The sequence below is a fragment of the Lolium rigidum genome, chromosome 7 (genome assembly GCF_022539505.1).
Source record: "Lolium rigidum isolate FL_2022 chromosome 7, APGP_CSIRO_Lrig_0.1, whole genome shotgun sequence".
In the NCBI taxonomy this organism is placed as follows: domain Eukaryota; kingdom Viridiplantae; phylum Streptophyta; class Magnoliopsida; order Poales; family Poaceae; genus Lolium; species Lolium rigidum.
This window is the reverse complement of record NC_061514.1, coordinates 309479392-309493985: the sequence shown is the minus strand read 5'-3', so window position 1 is coordinate 309493985 and position 14594 is coordinate 309479392. Positions and strand designations below refer to the sequence as shown.

At 46.7% G+C, this 14594-nt stretch overlaps 1 protein-coding gene across 2 annotated transcripts; it reads right to left on the bottom strand.

Moving 5' to 3' along the window:
- Nucleotides 1-1843: 1843 nt before the first annotated feature.
- On the bottom strand, nt 1844-5567 carry LOC124677088 (probable protein S-acyltransferase 14). 2 transcript variants are annotated; one of them, XM_047213086.1, is made up of 8 exons: nt 5340-5567; nt 4442-4685; nt 4235-4326; nt 3288-3411; nt 3113-3198; nt 2968-3033; nt 2247-2377; nt 1844-2211 (listed from the first exon to the last, which is right to left on the bottom strand). In XM_047213086.1, the coding sequence occupies exons 1-7, from the start codon at nt 5550-5552 to the stop codon at nt 2252-2254; spliced, it is 951 nt and encodes a 316-aa protein (XP_047069042.1). In that variant the 5' UTR covers nt 5553-5567; the 3' UTR covers nt 1844-2211; nt 2247-2251. The 2 variants fall into 2 exon arrangements, with proteins under 2 accessions (XP_047069042.1, XP_047069041.1); XM_047213085.1 differs by having other exon boundaries at nt 1844-2377.
- Nucleotides 5568-14594: the final 9027 nt, after the last annotated feature.

The following is a 14594-nucleotide window of genomic DNA, read 5'->3' as shown; positions in this document are numbered from 1 at the left end:
TCTTCATACTTGAAATCCACCAGAGAATGGTAACATAGCCCACTAAGTCATGTCTACCAATTAAAATATTGTTCTATTATTATACTTGTCCAAAAAAAGATTAGTTTCTAGTGCATGTATGTTCTCCTCAGCCACTAATAGGTTGTTCATCTGATTGTTGATTTCTATCAGTTTGATGTTGATTCAATCCGACTCATGCCTCTCCGATCATCAAGTTCAATATGCTTGCTAATTAGAAATTTAGAATACTGGATTCAGTTCACGGTCTGCACTTTCCGAGCAAGCCTTAGTGGAGAAGCAAAGCTACCAGAAAAAGGCCCCGTCAGCAACAAATCTGCAGGACATCACACATAACAGGCAACAAAAATATCAAAGCCTTTTTTTGTCAAGCAAGTTGGTGTAGGCTAGGTATGAAACCCAATAGAAATAAAAGGAACCAAAACAAGATGACTCAAAATGTTGTTAAGAGAGACAAATAAAAAAAAATCAAACAAGGAGTAGCTAGAGAAGCTGCCTTAAAGGCTTTGAGTAGGATAAAAACACACAAAAAGCCCCGGACATTGTGTAAGATTCAAAAGATGTTCCTCCTAGAGGAAAGACTGGTGATGTGCCTTACAAAATGAGATGAAAGAGACAAAGCACAGTTGTGAGGAGCCGACAAAAAGAGGAAGAGTGGACTGCCAAAAAAACCTGTCATCCAGGAAGCAAAGTCACCAGGGACTCCGAATCTGACAGTTGAGAAATTATACCTGTCGCTGACCAAGAAACATCACCCACAAAAAGATTGAAAATGAGACTTCTTCCATAAGGGCATGGCCAACGCGCCGCTCCAAGTCGCTGCCCCGCAGGCCACTAGGCTCGGATGTCAGACCCGAGCCTGCAACTCGTCGCCCTGCAGATTAAGTAGTCTCTTGCAGGGGAGGCAACATCCTCAGCAGAGAAAGGCAGGAGAAATAGGAAAAAAGGGAAAAAGGTAGAAGAAAGAAGATGGGTCACGACCTCCAAAATTACAGCCATGGACGGCCGCGGCAATTGAGGGTCACGGCCATGGCAGCCGAAATCCAGCCAGCCGGAGCTCATTGGTGAGGCCATGGCGGACGCAGCGAACTCGAAAAATACGGCCAAGACCGGCACCGGCAGCTCAAGGTTCTGGCCATGGCTGGCAGCCGAAATCCTACTAGCATGAGGTAGTTGGTGCAGCCATGATGGGCGGCGCGAGCTCGAGAAGATGCAGCAAACAATGAGTTCGGCGATTGACCAACTTAGTGCTTTGATTGAACCGATTTGAGCAGCTATTTTGGCCATCTTCCTGGTTCTATGCGTGTATCTAGGAATGAATGGGCCGGGTATCATCAAGGAAGTGTACTAGAAAGGGGAAAGGAGAAAGTAGTACAAAAGAGAGCAATGTAGGCCCCACATACTACTGCTTCCGTTGGGTGAAAATTTGAGAACATAGCAGCTTCAGCACTACAAGCCTACGTGGAGAGGATGAGGCGACTGCTTGGTACTGCCTCCATTGTACATGCCCTAATGCAGCCTAAAAACTGGTGATGCCACACTGATGATCCAATGTGTTAACAAAAGATCATCCAAACTTTCTACTACGGAGTACTACCAATAAAACAATGTGACCATTTTGATTTGGTATAAAACAAAAATAATATATCTAAGCAGGATACCAAACGGGCAAAAAAAAATACATCAACCGAACAGTATTATCATACTCCACTGCAATACCAAACTTACTGTCAACTTCAACGCTACTCAGAAGTGGGAACAATGTAAACTTCCCGTTATCCAGGATGGGGCATGGAGGTCACAGGTTCATTAATCAAGACTGAAATGATAAGACTGGTCACTGGACTCAGATTAATTCATCAACAAATACTGTAGTACATTTCCAAATCGGCTTTACCTCAGCAACAGTACATCATGTGCATCTGAAAGCCCATCTAAAAACACTACAAAGAATTCATACAGCACAAATAATTTACATCGCATGGCTATAGCGCGTGGACTACAGCAGCCAGAGTACAGGACGCCTTCGAGAGCTGGAGGGAACCATGCATGATTTCACGAGCTATCCTGTGAAAACTGGCTAGATGCCTTACATAACCATCCAGCAATGACGTGTGTAGTGCAAGATGTTGAGCACTGAAGCATATTGTTAAGAAAACTATCGAATTTTACACCGAACATTTTGCCAGTCCAAACTGCTGTGTCAGTCAGGGCCCTGGAAAATTCCATGTTGTCACAATTCTTGCCCGTCCAAATCTGATCTCACAGGATAGTCAAGGCCCTGAAGAGCAGGCATTCGCCTCAGATCTTCTTCTGAGTATGCGGGAATGAACCAATACTTCTTGTCGTTTCCAAATACCTAATAAAAGGACCATTGTTTAGCGTTTCCATTATGTAAAAAGGAAGAAGTGCGAGAATCCCAAGTACTCAAGGTTGGTTGCACAGGTTTACCTTAACAACACTTCCTACGGAAGGGCGCACTCAAGGTTTATGGAATTAATTAAAGAATACCATGGAATATGCCAAAACCATGATGGTTATTTACCTACAGGAAGTTACACCCCTAGTTGGATATAAAAATAATTCCACACTTGGGTTGCTTATTTTGCTTCCAGAGTTACCAAGGTTTCTATGCATTATGACATTAAACATGTCCCACAGCAAATTGAGGTTGTGTCATTTCAAAAATTATATAGATCAGGCAGCTCTCTCAAGGATAATTCATTAGTTCTACAAAAAAAAGATACCATTTATGACAACTGACAGTGAGCTGAGCTATCATGAATATCTCCACCCTGCGCATAATCGTGATATCTATTGGGAGTTTAAGTCACCTCAGCATGTCAAGTTTACCATTTTCTTATAATGAAGCTAATATGGGGCATACAAGCACCATAGAAATGAAATCTATTAAGCTATTAATAAAAGTAAAGTTTCCACAAGCCTAACCTGAGCAAAATTCTTCTTCCGGCCAAGATCGTACATCCAACGTGGACTAGTTTTCTTCTCATATGCCTGGAAAACAAAGTGATAAATTAATCACATCATGCATACAACAAATAAAACCATTAGTAATATATTACTAGATACTTGCCTCAATCGTTGTTGTATTAGCAGAAACAAGTGAAACATGCATTATCATAAAACCCAGAACACTCAAGGAAAACGCCAAATTCAACACTGCAAGGAAGAGAATACTTTTAGCGGATGTTCGATCAATCATGCTCAAGCATATAGTTTTTTTCCAGAAATTAGCAAAATCTATTTACCAAATGTGAGAAATGTGGTTGCAAGTGCTGCAGGAGTTCCTGGGATATCGACATCACTGAAGAAGGCTATGAAGTGAGGCAATAAAGATAGGGTAACAAGCGTTGTCTCAAGGAAGGTGTAGAACTGCAAGTACCATAAATAATAATTAATTACATTTTTCAGAAAACAAACAATCGATGTAGCAGCATGGAAGATTTAGCTGGTTTCAAAGAAGTCCTAGGTACTGGAGAAGCAGTCTTTGTACTGTTGATACAATGAACAGGCCACCAAACACACCAATAACATAATAAACACACTGATTCACTTGCTTATACTCTGGCTTATGGTTCCCTCAACGTTGTACAAGTGAGATAGACTCTTCACGTAAAGGAGCAATACAATAATATTTTAACTTGTGAATGAATGCTGATATTCGCCCATGTATGGTTAGCTTTAGTTACAAATAATACTACCTCAATTACAAAATATAAGGGGTATTTTTGGTTTGTTAGGATAAGGCTTTTACCAACAAGTACTTCAGTAACATAATTTATATGAAGGAAATTTTCTGTCATTAGATTCGTATTCAAAAGCTTGTCGTGATTTTGCATCACACAAATCATATCTTAATGGAGAAACGTTTAGTCAAAGCGTTGTCGTAAAGAAATAAAATTCACCTTACATTTTGGAATGGAGGGAGTAATACAATATGGTATATTTTTGATTTAATAACTGTTTGATATATATTGCTATTTGCTAGCAAGAAGCTTGAGAAATATTAAGCGAAATAAATCTGTTTCCTAACTGAAAAGATATGATTGTATTATCCTCAAAATATTGCTTACCTATCTGCATGATAAGCAAGAGTAACTAGCACCCAGCTAAAATAACTAAAAACGGAAGCTAAAATAATCTTTCTTGTAAAGTGAACACAACATCCCAAGCTGTCAACATAGTAAAATCGTACCAGGAAGAGGAGAAAGTATTTATAGTTCAGTGCCCCAACACAATTAACAACCCAAACACAGTGATGGTCCATCTTAAGGATACATCTTCCACCTGAAAAATGTTTAGGAATAAATAAGACGGTACGACCATATATGCGTAGACTATGCAACTGATAATAACTGGAAATAACATAGTATTAATCCTGAACAAAAAACCATGAACTTACAAACAGAGCAATGATGGCACCGAGGCGGCTTCAATTGGTTGCACTTCCTACAGTACCTCACCCTTGGATTTCCTGTATCACCGACAGCCATAGACTGCTGTGAATTCGTCTGGCTATTGTACTCTGAACTAGAGAGGGGAGCAGTTTCTCCCCTTTCCTCGTCGAAATCAAGATTCCAATTGGGCGGAACAGAACCAGGGTTGGTGAACACAACAGAGAAGTAGCTCCACAACAGCATAGCAAGCTGCAGACCCCAAACAAGTATTGCTATTAATACACAATAAAACTAACAGAGAAAACGGGTAGGTTATGTCTTAACTCGTAAGATAATACCACAAATGTTCACAGTCAACAAATTGTAGATGGAAAGAAACAGTTGGTGTTCTGGCTCAACAATCAGTATCACTCAAAATGCATTTGATCAGCTCAGTTTTCTGAACTTCTTGCGTATGGTAGCGTGCATATCCTACAAATCTATCATGCTCCCACAAAATATGTAAGGAAACAATGATTATACCGTGGGCACAACAGTTCAATCAACCCAGTCAGCATATAGTGCCACCAAATAGAAGGAACTTCCTAGTATAGAAAGATACAGCACGCCTGCCACTACTTAGATGCTACAAAGAAATACCACCTAGAGAAGCAAAGGTTAACAAGAAACTAATATGGCACAACGAAGATTCCCTACATGGAATGGCTGCCTGTACCCATACTCCAAGAATATAGCTCGTTGAGCACCCTAGCTCCCAGGATCCAGCAAATAAAGGTCAAAATTGAAATTTCCGACCAGCATTGCTTCCCAAGGAACGAGGACTGACACCTAACGATACTCGATCCCGCTGCAATTTGCATCGGTTCCACCGAAATCACACCAGGAAGTTACGACGGAACGCACCAGGAAGTGGAAGAGGAGCAGCACGGCGAGCGCGGCGAGCGTGGTGCCGTCGCCGAGGAGGAGGGCGGGGCCGTAGTTGCAGAGGACGACGGCGTAGTAGGTGACGCCGACGATGGCGAGGACGAGCAGGATCATGATGGAGCCCAGCCCCCTGAGGGCCGTGCAGAACCTGAAGACGTTCCACGCCATCGCGACCCCCGCCGATCTGTGCATGTCTCCCCGCGCCGCCGCCGTCGGCGCGGCACCGGCCGCCTCCGTGTAGCGGCAAGGGGGACGGCTAGCGGGGACCAGCACCTCGACGGCTTCGTCCGCCGTCGGGAGAGGGTCGTGGATTGGGGTAGGAGGAGGATGGAAGATAGGTGGGGGCGGAAGAAGGAGAAGGAGAAGGTCAGAGGTGGAGTTCGCGGCGTTCTTCCACGCACGCCAACGCCGCGTTGTCACTTTCCTTTACTGTATTTTTCTAAATACAGTACTAGTATTTTTCTGTTACACAACAGAAACCTTGTATTGTTTCAAACGAACACACCAAAAACAGACAATAGTTATAAAAAACTAAAAATACTCATGAATCCATATCTAAACAAAGTTAAGGAGCTTTTTTTTTAGAACGAAACGAGTACAATATTTATACAGAATATTAGTCATGTAATATTAATACCTAATTTCTATTTCTTAATTTAGTTTGCTTTTCAGTCTCTCTTTTGGGATGGTGAGGCGGCGGCTACATCCTGAAGTCAGAATAAGGTCCTCCCCGCCCTATCCTCGCTCCGGTGGTGCATCTAGCGCTGACGGAGGGCGCGTGGAGTTGTGTGCCCATCGGATCTCGCGGGATCCGGTCGGTTTTCGTGTTTATTGGTGTGGTTTCATGATAGTCTCTTCCGATCTACGGTTGTCATCATTGGCGATGGTTGCTACTCTGGTGCGCTGGTCCTTTGGGACCTTAGCACGACGACTTCCCGTCTGTCTACTACAACAAGCTCTACTACGACAAGCTTTGCCCGACTCCGGCGATGGAGGGGCGAGGACAGCGGCGCGCCTTCGGCTCGTGCTAGTGTTTGTAGTCGTCGCTAGGTGGTCCGAGTACCAATTTGTAATTTTTTTTTACTTTTTGGCTTATTTGTACTACTGTTGATGATTATTAATAGATCGGTGGATTTCTCGCAAAAAAATTTCTATTTCTTGCTTGTCTTACGCGGTGCTCACCTGTTCCGCGCGTTGGATCGCAATCAGTTGGCTGGGAAGGATCTGCGCTACCGTCCAAAACTACGACCGCTCTTCCCTTTCCCTTTTGTCGGCACGGATTTCCCCTTGGTCCCCCATTCCCTCCCTCTCTTCTTGCTCGCATATGAGTCCGTTGCTCGATCTCCACCTGCGAATCGTCCTTGTCGGCGGCAAGCGGTCCGACGGGGAGCATCGTCGTAGTTTCCATGTGTGGCCCGAGCAGTGCTGGATGGGTTTCGGCGGGCGTATTAGTGGATTGAGGCGTCCAGGGCGGGGCTTGCCATGGTGGAAGGGTTCCTTTGTCGGCGCGTCGGCGCCAGTCTGACGGTTCTGAGGTTCTTCGGAGGCCTTGCAGACGTCGTCACACGAGCCGGTGAAGGATATTCTGCGACGCGGCTCCAGGAATGTTGCTACCGTTGCAGGGTTGCTATCGTAAGAGGAGTCGTTGAAGTTGAGCGTCTGCGTCGTGGTGCTGGAGAGTCCTTCCATTTCGGTTGTTTGTTTTTACTTCAACTATTGTCATATAGCTCTATGTGAGTTCGATTTCATCTCCGATTTTTGGCTACAGACTGATTTCAGTTCATGGAGGTGCTCGCCTATGGCGTATCTAGTTTTGTTGTTGTTCTGAAGTAATGGTGTGCTTGGTTTACTATTCACTTGAGTGTAGGTTATGATATCTATGTAGTTAGTTTGCCCTTCATGGTACTATAGATTTTGTTCATTTAATTTGCATGTAATTATTTGTGTGTTTAATGTATGTGTTCAGCCAGGGTTGTTGCTAGTATGTGTTATCACCAGAATTTGACCGAGTCAGAGGTGGGCCGCGATCAAGATGGGCTTGAAGAATATACGTCGAAGAATATACGTGAATCGGCCTTGAATAACGAGTTTGGGCTAATTTACCCGTGTATCTGTAAATATAGTAGGATACGTGTCGTTTAGATAGAACTTGACTCGTGTACGGTTGGGATTATTCCCACGTTAGAAAGTCTACGGACTATAAATATGTATCTAGGGTTATCGAGATAAACAACAATCACGTTCATCACAAACCAATCTTGGCGCATCGCCGACCCCTTATTTCGAGGGTTTCTTCCGGGTAAGCATCATGCTGCCTAGATCGCATCTTGTGATCTAGGCAGTATACGTTTATTCGTTGTTCATGCGTTGCTCGTGCTGAAGCCTTTTTGATGGCGAGCAACGTAGTTATCATAGATGTGTTAGGGTTAGCATCGTTTTACCTTGCTACATGCTTTCGTTCATGCAACCCTTAGACGTCTAGCCATCCTTACACCTTTCTTAGGTGTAAGGGCGGCACCATGCTTGATCATTATTTAGTAGATCCGATCCGTTATGATTGTTCCTTGTTCTTCAAGGATTAGTTTAATATCTGCATAGTTAGGCCTTGCAAACGGGTTGAAGGATCCGGTGGCACGTAGGGTGCGGTTGCTAACCCTAGATAAGATGTTCCGGGGATCAACTTCATGTTGGTTTTTAGGCCTTATCTAGGGTTGGTTTATTGACACCGTGCGTGGCTGCTAGGCTCAATCACGAGTAGGATGTTCCGATTATGCGGTGAAAACCCTAAATCGTTGTAGATCGTTTTAGCTTTATGTTGATCAAGCAGGACCACCATGCTCTCGTAAACCCTTTACGAATCATGGGTGGATCGGCTCCTTGAGCCGATTCACGGGAAAACACGAGAGCCGATCGAGGCTCGTATTTAATGTTTACGTGTATGCCATGCAGGAAACCTAAGCGAAGCAAATCCATCACCTTCCTGACCAGGTATAGATCAGGTGGCACGCCCTTGCACCAGCATCGGACGTGTGTGCAGAGTCTTTACGGGCCGTCGCGCGAGGGACCAGGGCCAGCCGCAGCTCTGAGTTGTTCCCGGCTCTTCGTGTTGCCAGCCGTTGCTCGCCGGTGGGTTTCGGACGCCAACACATTCTGGCACGCCCGGTGGGACCGTCTTCAACATCAACTGCATCGCCATCTACATCAGAGATGGCGGAAGGTACTCCAGTCACGTACGAGGATCTGCCAGAGGAGCTCAAGAAGAAGTATGACGATGTCAAAGCTCTCCTCGAGGCCGACCTCATCGGCTCTTTCCACAGGACCCGCTCACACGGCATCAGGTGGAGAGGGTTCTCACCTGAAGGCGCGCTCGATGGAGTGGACCTGTCCACCCCTTCAGAAGAATGCACCATGTACTTGCGTCAGGAGATCAATTTCGTGGTAGCTCATTCGCTACACCGCCACTCTGAGAGCCTGGTGAACACTTTGGAGCGGGTCGCTCTTCGAGTGCTCCATGAAATCTTGAATCATCGGTACTCTCCGTCAGGACCTGCTCTAGGAACTCATCAAGGGGAGCTACCACTCCGGAGCCGACCACCGCCGCCGTTCGCGGCGGCAGCACCGGAGGTGCCGAATACACCGGCATTCGTTGTCTACAAGATCGGGGGCGATCCTAGTGATTACCGAGTTCTTGTACGAGGCGCCCAAGGAGATCCCTCACGGATACACGTGCACATACGTGCCGGACATCGATGACTCGGGCACTCATGAACCGGGACCGCAACGGCGGGGACTTTTGGAACAGCGAGGAGGAGTTTCGGATCAGATCTTGAGAAGCGGACGTGGGCGGCTAAGTATGCCACTCCAACGAACCTCCGAGCTCAACTCCTGTGGCTAGCTCGGATCTCGAGAAGCAAGCGTGGCTAGCTAAGTACGCCACCCCAGCAAATCTTCAGAGTTCAACTCCTGCAGCTAGCACGGCGGATCAGATCAGCACGATCTTAAGAGACCAGTTCGGCATGGTGCCGAAAAGGAGGGCAATCGGCTATTCCAAGCCGTACCCCAATGACATAGGCATCCCCAATGGGCCTGCCAAAAGATAGTACCCGGGGTTTGATGAAGGCCCACTGCTCGAAGAATAAGAAGACTAGGAAGCCCAAAGATATTATTAGGGAAAGTTAGAGTTGTAATAGGAAGGGTTGTTTGTAATCTTACGGGATGAGTTAAGAACCTTCCCGGACTCTGTAACGTGTACAATATGAATCCCTCGGCTCCGCCTCATATATAAGGGGGGGTCGAGGGACGAGAGGAGCATTGAATCATTGTTGAACAAACCCTAGCTTTATTTCGTCGAGTACTTTTCGGCTGAAACCTTCGAGATCTACTTGCCCTCTACATCCAACGAAACCCTAGTCTACTACTTGTAGGCATTGACAAGTTAATACCTTGTCAATTGGCGCCGTCCGTGGGATTTAGAGGCGACAAGGAGCTGATCTCGATGGCACGCTCAGAATCATCGACTTCATCGGCAGCAAGCAACATCATGGATAGAGGTAAACAGATCGAAACTGGTCTCGTCGATTTTGTACCTCACCCGCCCTCCCGTTTGGATGCATATACATATCTGGAGGAGCCCATGGAGATGACGTTCGGGAGGTTCCACTTTCGCGTCGGGAAGGAAGGAAGTTATTGTCTCGAAATTCCGACCTTCCCGAGGTTTCCTGTGGAGCATACCGAATCTTCAAGCTCAGCATCATCGATCGAGTCAGGCGACGAAGAAACCTCTTCGCCACGCTTCGTCAGCACCAAGGCAAGCGAAAAACTCGCCAAGATCTTCAGCGACATGTCCTTCGAATCGTCTGCGTTCTCCTATATAAGCAGTGATTCCGAAAGCGTCGACAGCTTCGACTTCATCGACAAATCTATCACCATTGGAAAGGTCTTCACCAATCTCTATGATGGTGTCACCGAATCCAGCAAGTCGCAGAATTCTAAATATCATCAAATCTACGTCATCGGAGAAGCAAGTCGTGATCAGGATGAAACGTCGGAGGCTTTCGACGATCTGGGAAATCCATACGTCGATCCCTCTGACTTAAGGTGAGGATTGGGCAACAAATACGCTGGGCCTACACCACGTATGAGAGTTCAGTTGCCAAAAGCAGCATGGGATAGAGCCGCAAGAGCTATGGATGGTTCAGAACCAATGGCGACAACCGCCACGGTCGAAGAATTGCAGGCATACCAATATAGACTCGCTCGAGCTGGAAAGGAATTGGAAAAACAAACAGAGGTTCTGAACAAAAGAAGGGAGGCAGCTTCCGCGTCAAGCAGGCCAAGGGCAGACCTCAGTCGACATTCAGGAACTTCGGGAGATAGTCACAGAGAAGCTCGGAACAGGGCAAGGTCAAGGTTGCAAAACATACCTGAAGCAGAAAGAGAGAATCTAGTCCAAAACCTCGACATGTCATTTATGTCGATAGACACGAGAGGAAACATTATTCCTAAAACACCGGAAGCTGGGTACATGGCGACACAAGCCTTTATCCTCGCATCTAGGCCACCTCCTGGAGATCCAAGGGAAGCACTGTATAATATGGCCATGGCAGGCGTTGGAGCCATGGGAACAGCGTTCGCATCGACGCCTCCGGAAGGATCGGCAAGGCAAAATAGTCCACGACCCGCGGTTGCGGCAGCGGCTCCCGAGAGAACGGGCGAAGCAAGGGACGCAGAAACCCGAGGCAAGGGTAGACGGGGCACGACAACATAGAAGGGAACATCGACATTCTCCCAGACTTAGCCGAAGAGGATATGTGCGGGCTACCATGTTTCACGAGGAGGGTCCGAAAAACTCGGGTGCCCTCAGGGTTTAAGCTACCCGATAATTTCAAAAAATTCGACGGATTGCAGGATCCTGAAGATTGGCTGGTAGATTACCTCGAGACGAGTGAAACTAATTGGCGGCACAAGGGCAACGGCAATGCAGAGCATTCAGGTGCACTTGAGTGGAGCCGCAAGATCTTGGATAAAGAAGCTTCCAGTAGGTTCCATCGACAGCTGGACTGATTTTGAGGACATATTCATCAAAAAAATTCGGTCCACTTGCAAAAAGCCTGCGACACTCGAGGAGCTGAGATCATGTCGACAGAAACATGATGAATCAATGAGGAAGTACATCCAAAGGTGGAATATCATCAAAAATTCGGCAGAAAACATATCTGACGAGAGAGCCATAGATGCATTTGTGGCAGGAGTCCGACGAGGAGATTTCGTGGAGGATCTGGGGAGAACTAACCCAAAAACAGTATCAGCATTGATGGAGATAGCAAACAAATGGGCGGATGGCGAAGATGCTGTGCACAATAAGCGACACGAGGTCACCGAGAGGAGGACCGCGATCGAAATTACCGGGGCGGCGACGATTCTCTCGATTTTCGAGTTACGATCCACACGGCCAAATTTCGGCTGGGTTTCGATCGAGCACTTGGAGGAAACAACGAGAGATAACTATCAACGCAGCGGTGAGCAGCGAAGCGACAACGAGAGATGACTCGCGAAATAACGAGCCAAACAACGGTCCTAGGTTTCAGAGGCCCTTTGTGACCCCTGAGGATATGATGAACGGTCCATGCCAGATGCACTTTTTCGTCGACAACAATGGGGTAAGGCAGTCAGGACACCTACAGAAAGATTGTCGGAACTTTCAAGCAATGATGAGGGTTGCCGCGCACGCGCACGCCCAGGCAGCAAGTCGAAATCCCCAAGGACCTAGGAGTGAGATCCACCTACCACCTCCTCCCGCAATTACGGAAGAAAATCGACACCAGCTCAGGATAGCGGCAGCACCAGAACCACCACCATACGTCGATCCCAACTCCCATGGAGCGGTCTCGATGATTCAGAAAGGCAGGCCATCCAATAGAGCTCAGAAAGTAATCTCGCGGCAGGTGTTCATGGCAGAAAAGATGCCTCCACCAACGATCGAGTATCTCAATTGGTCGGGACAAGACATTGGTTTCACAATTGCGGATCACCCGCAGCAAGTTCCTCGACCAGGGCAATCAGCACTTATTTTGCCCGCAGTAATTGCAGGATTCGACGTGTCTCGAGTTTTCATCGACGGGGGAAGCAGTTTAAACCTTATGTATGTAGATACACTAAGGAAAATGAACATATCCTTGGCGAACCTCAAACCAACGGATACGCGATTTCATGGCATCACACCAGATAAACCAAGTTACCCACTGGGAAGGATTAATCTCGACGTACAGTTCGGCACTCGAGAGAATTACAGGATTGAAAGGTTGGAGTTCGAAGTCGTGGATTTCCCATCACAGTACCATGCTCTGTTGGGGCGCCCAGCATACGCTCGGTTTATGGCAGTACCACATTATACATACCTGTTGTGGAGGATGCCCGGACCAAAGGGGCCAATCACGATTAAAGGAAGCTTTTCGCTTGCCGATAAATGTGATAAAGATTTTCATCGGCTTTCAGAAACCTTCGGGATGCAAGCAGAATATATGGAGTCAAAGCTCACGACAGATTACGACGTATTACCAGATGTGGGAAGGCCTAGCAAGGAGTCAACCTTCAACACAGCAAAGGATTCCAAGGAAGTACAGATTCACCCGACAGACCCGAAGAAAACGACGTTCATCGCAAATAACATGGACCTCGCATAGGAAAGCGCGCTCGTCGAGTTCCTCCATGAGCACTGGAAAATCTTCGCATGGTGTCCAGCTGACATGCCAGGAGTACCCAGGGAACTTGCCGAGCACCACCTACACTTGGATCCAATCGCGAAACCAATCAAACAACCTCTGCGACGTTTTTCGGAGCTAAACCGCAAGGCTATGCTGTCGGAAATTAACGGACTCGGAGAAGCAGGTTTCATCAAAGAAATACATACGAGAGGCCACATGGGTAGCTAACCCGGTGCTTGGTGCCGAAGAAAAACACGAAGGTCCTTCGCATGTGCGTCGACTTTACGTGTCTTAATAAACATTGCCCAAAGGATCACTTTCCCCTCCCAAGGATCGATCAAATTATCGACTCCACGGCAGGATGCGAACGTATTTCCTTCCTGGATGCCTATTCTGGTTACAACCAGATTAGATTGAAAGAAGATGATGAGGTGAAAACAGCGTTCATCACCCCTTACGGCGTGTTCTGCTATCGAACAATGCCCTTCGGGTTGAAAAACGCGGGCGCAACATATCAGCGGATGATGCAGAAGTGCCTAGCAGAGCAGATCGGAAAAAATGTACAAGTATACATCGACGATGTAGTCATAACATCCAAAAAAGGCGACACTCTAATTAAGGATCTGCAGGAAACTTTCGACAACCTCGACAAGTTCTGCCTCAAGCTGAACCCGACAAAGTGCTCTTTTGGCGTCCCTGCAGGAGAACTTCTCGGGTTCCTAGTATCAGCAAGAGGGATCGAAGCAAACCCCGAAAAAATACAGGCCATCGTAACGATGAGGAAGCCAACTAAGTTGAAAGAAGTACAGCAATTAACCGGGCGAGTCGCGGCTTTAAGCGGATTCGTCGCCGGGCTAGGAGAAAAGGCGTTACCATTCTACGCCTTGATCAAACGAGGAGACAAGTTCCAATGGAACGAAGAAGCGGACAGAGCTTTTGAGGACCTCAAACGCAAAATCTCGACACCCCCCATCTTGGTGGCGCCAAAAGAGAAGGAGCCTCTGTTGCTATATATTGCAGCCAGACCCCAGGTGGAAAGCACAGTCCTTGTCGTCGAAAGGGAGGAAGAAGGAAAACTCCACGGAGTGCAGAGGCCAGTATACTTCGTCAGCGAAGTTTTGTCGCCCTCAAAACAAAGGTACCCTCAGTACCAAAAGCTAGCATATGGAGTGTCCACAACAGCACGAAAATTGCGCCACTATTTTTCGGCACATCCGATCATAGTGGTCAACGAAGCTCCCTTGTCAAATATACTAAACAATCCAGAAGCTACGGGTCGTGTCTCCCTTTGGGGAATAGAACTTTCCCCTCGGGACATCACGTATGAAAAAAGAAAAGCAATCAAGTCGCAGATTTTGCCAGACTTCATCGCAGAGTGGATGGAGCTGCAAAACACGGGACCACCAGATTTATCGAGAACTTGGACCATGAACTTCGACGGATCCAAGAGATTAGAAGGAGCTGGTGCAGGTGTAATACTAATATCACCAGAAAGCGACAAGCTGAAGTACGTCCTGAGGATGATGTTCCC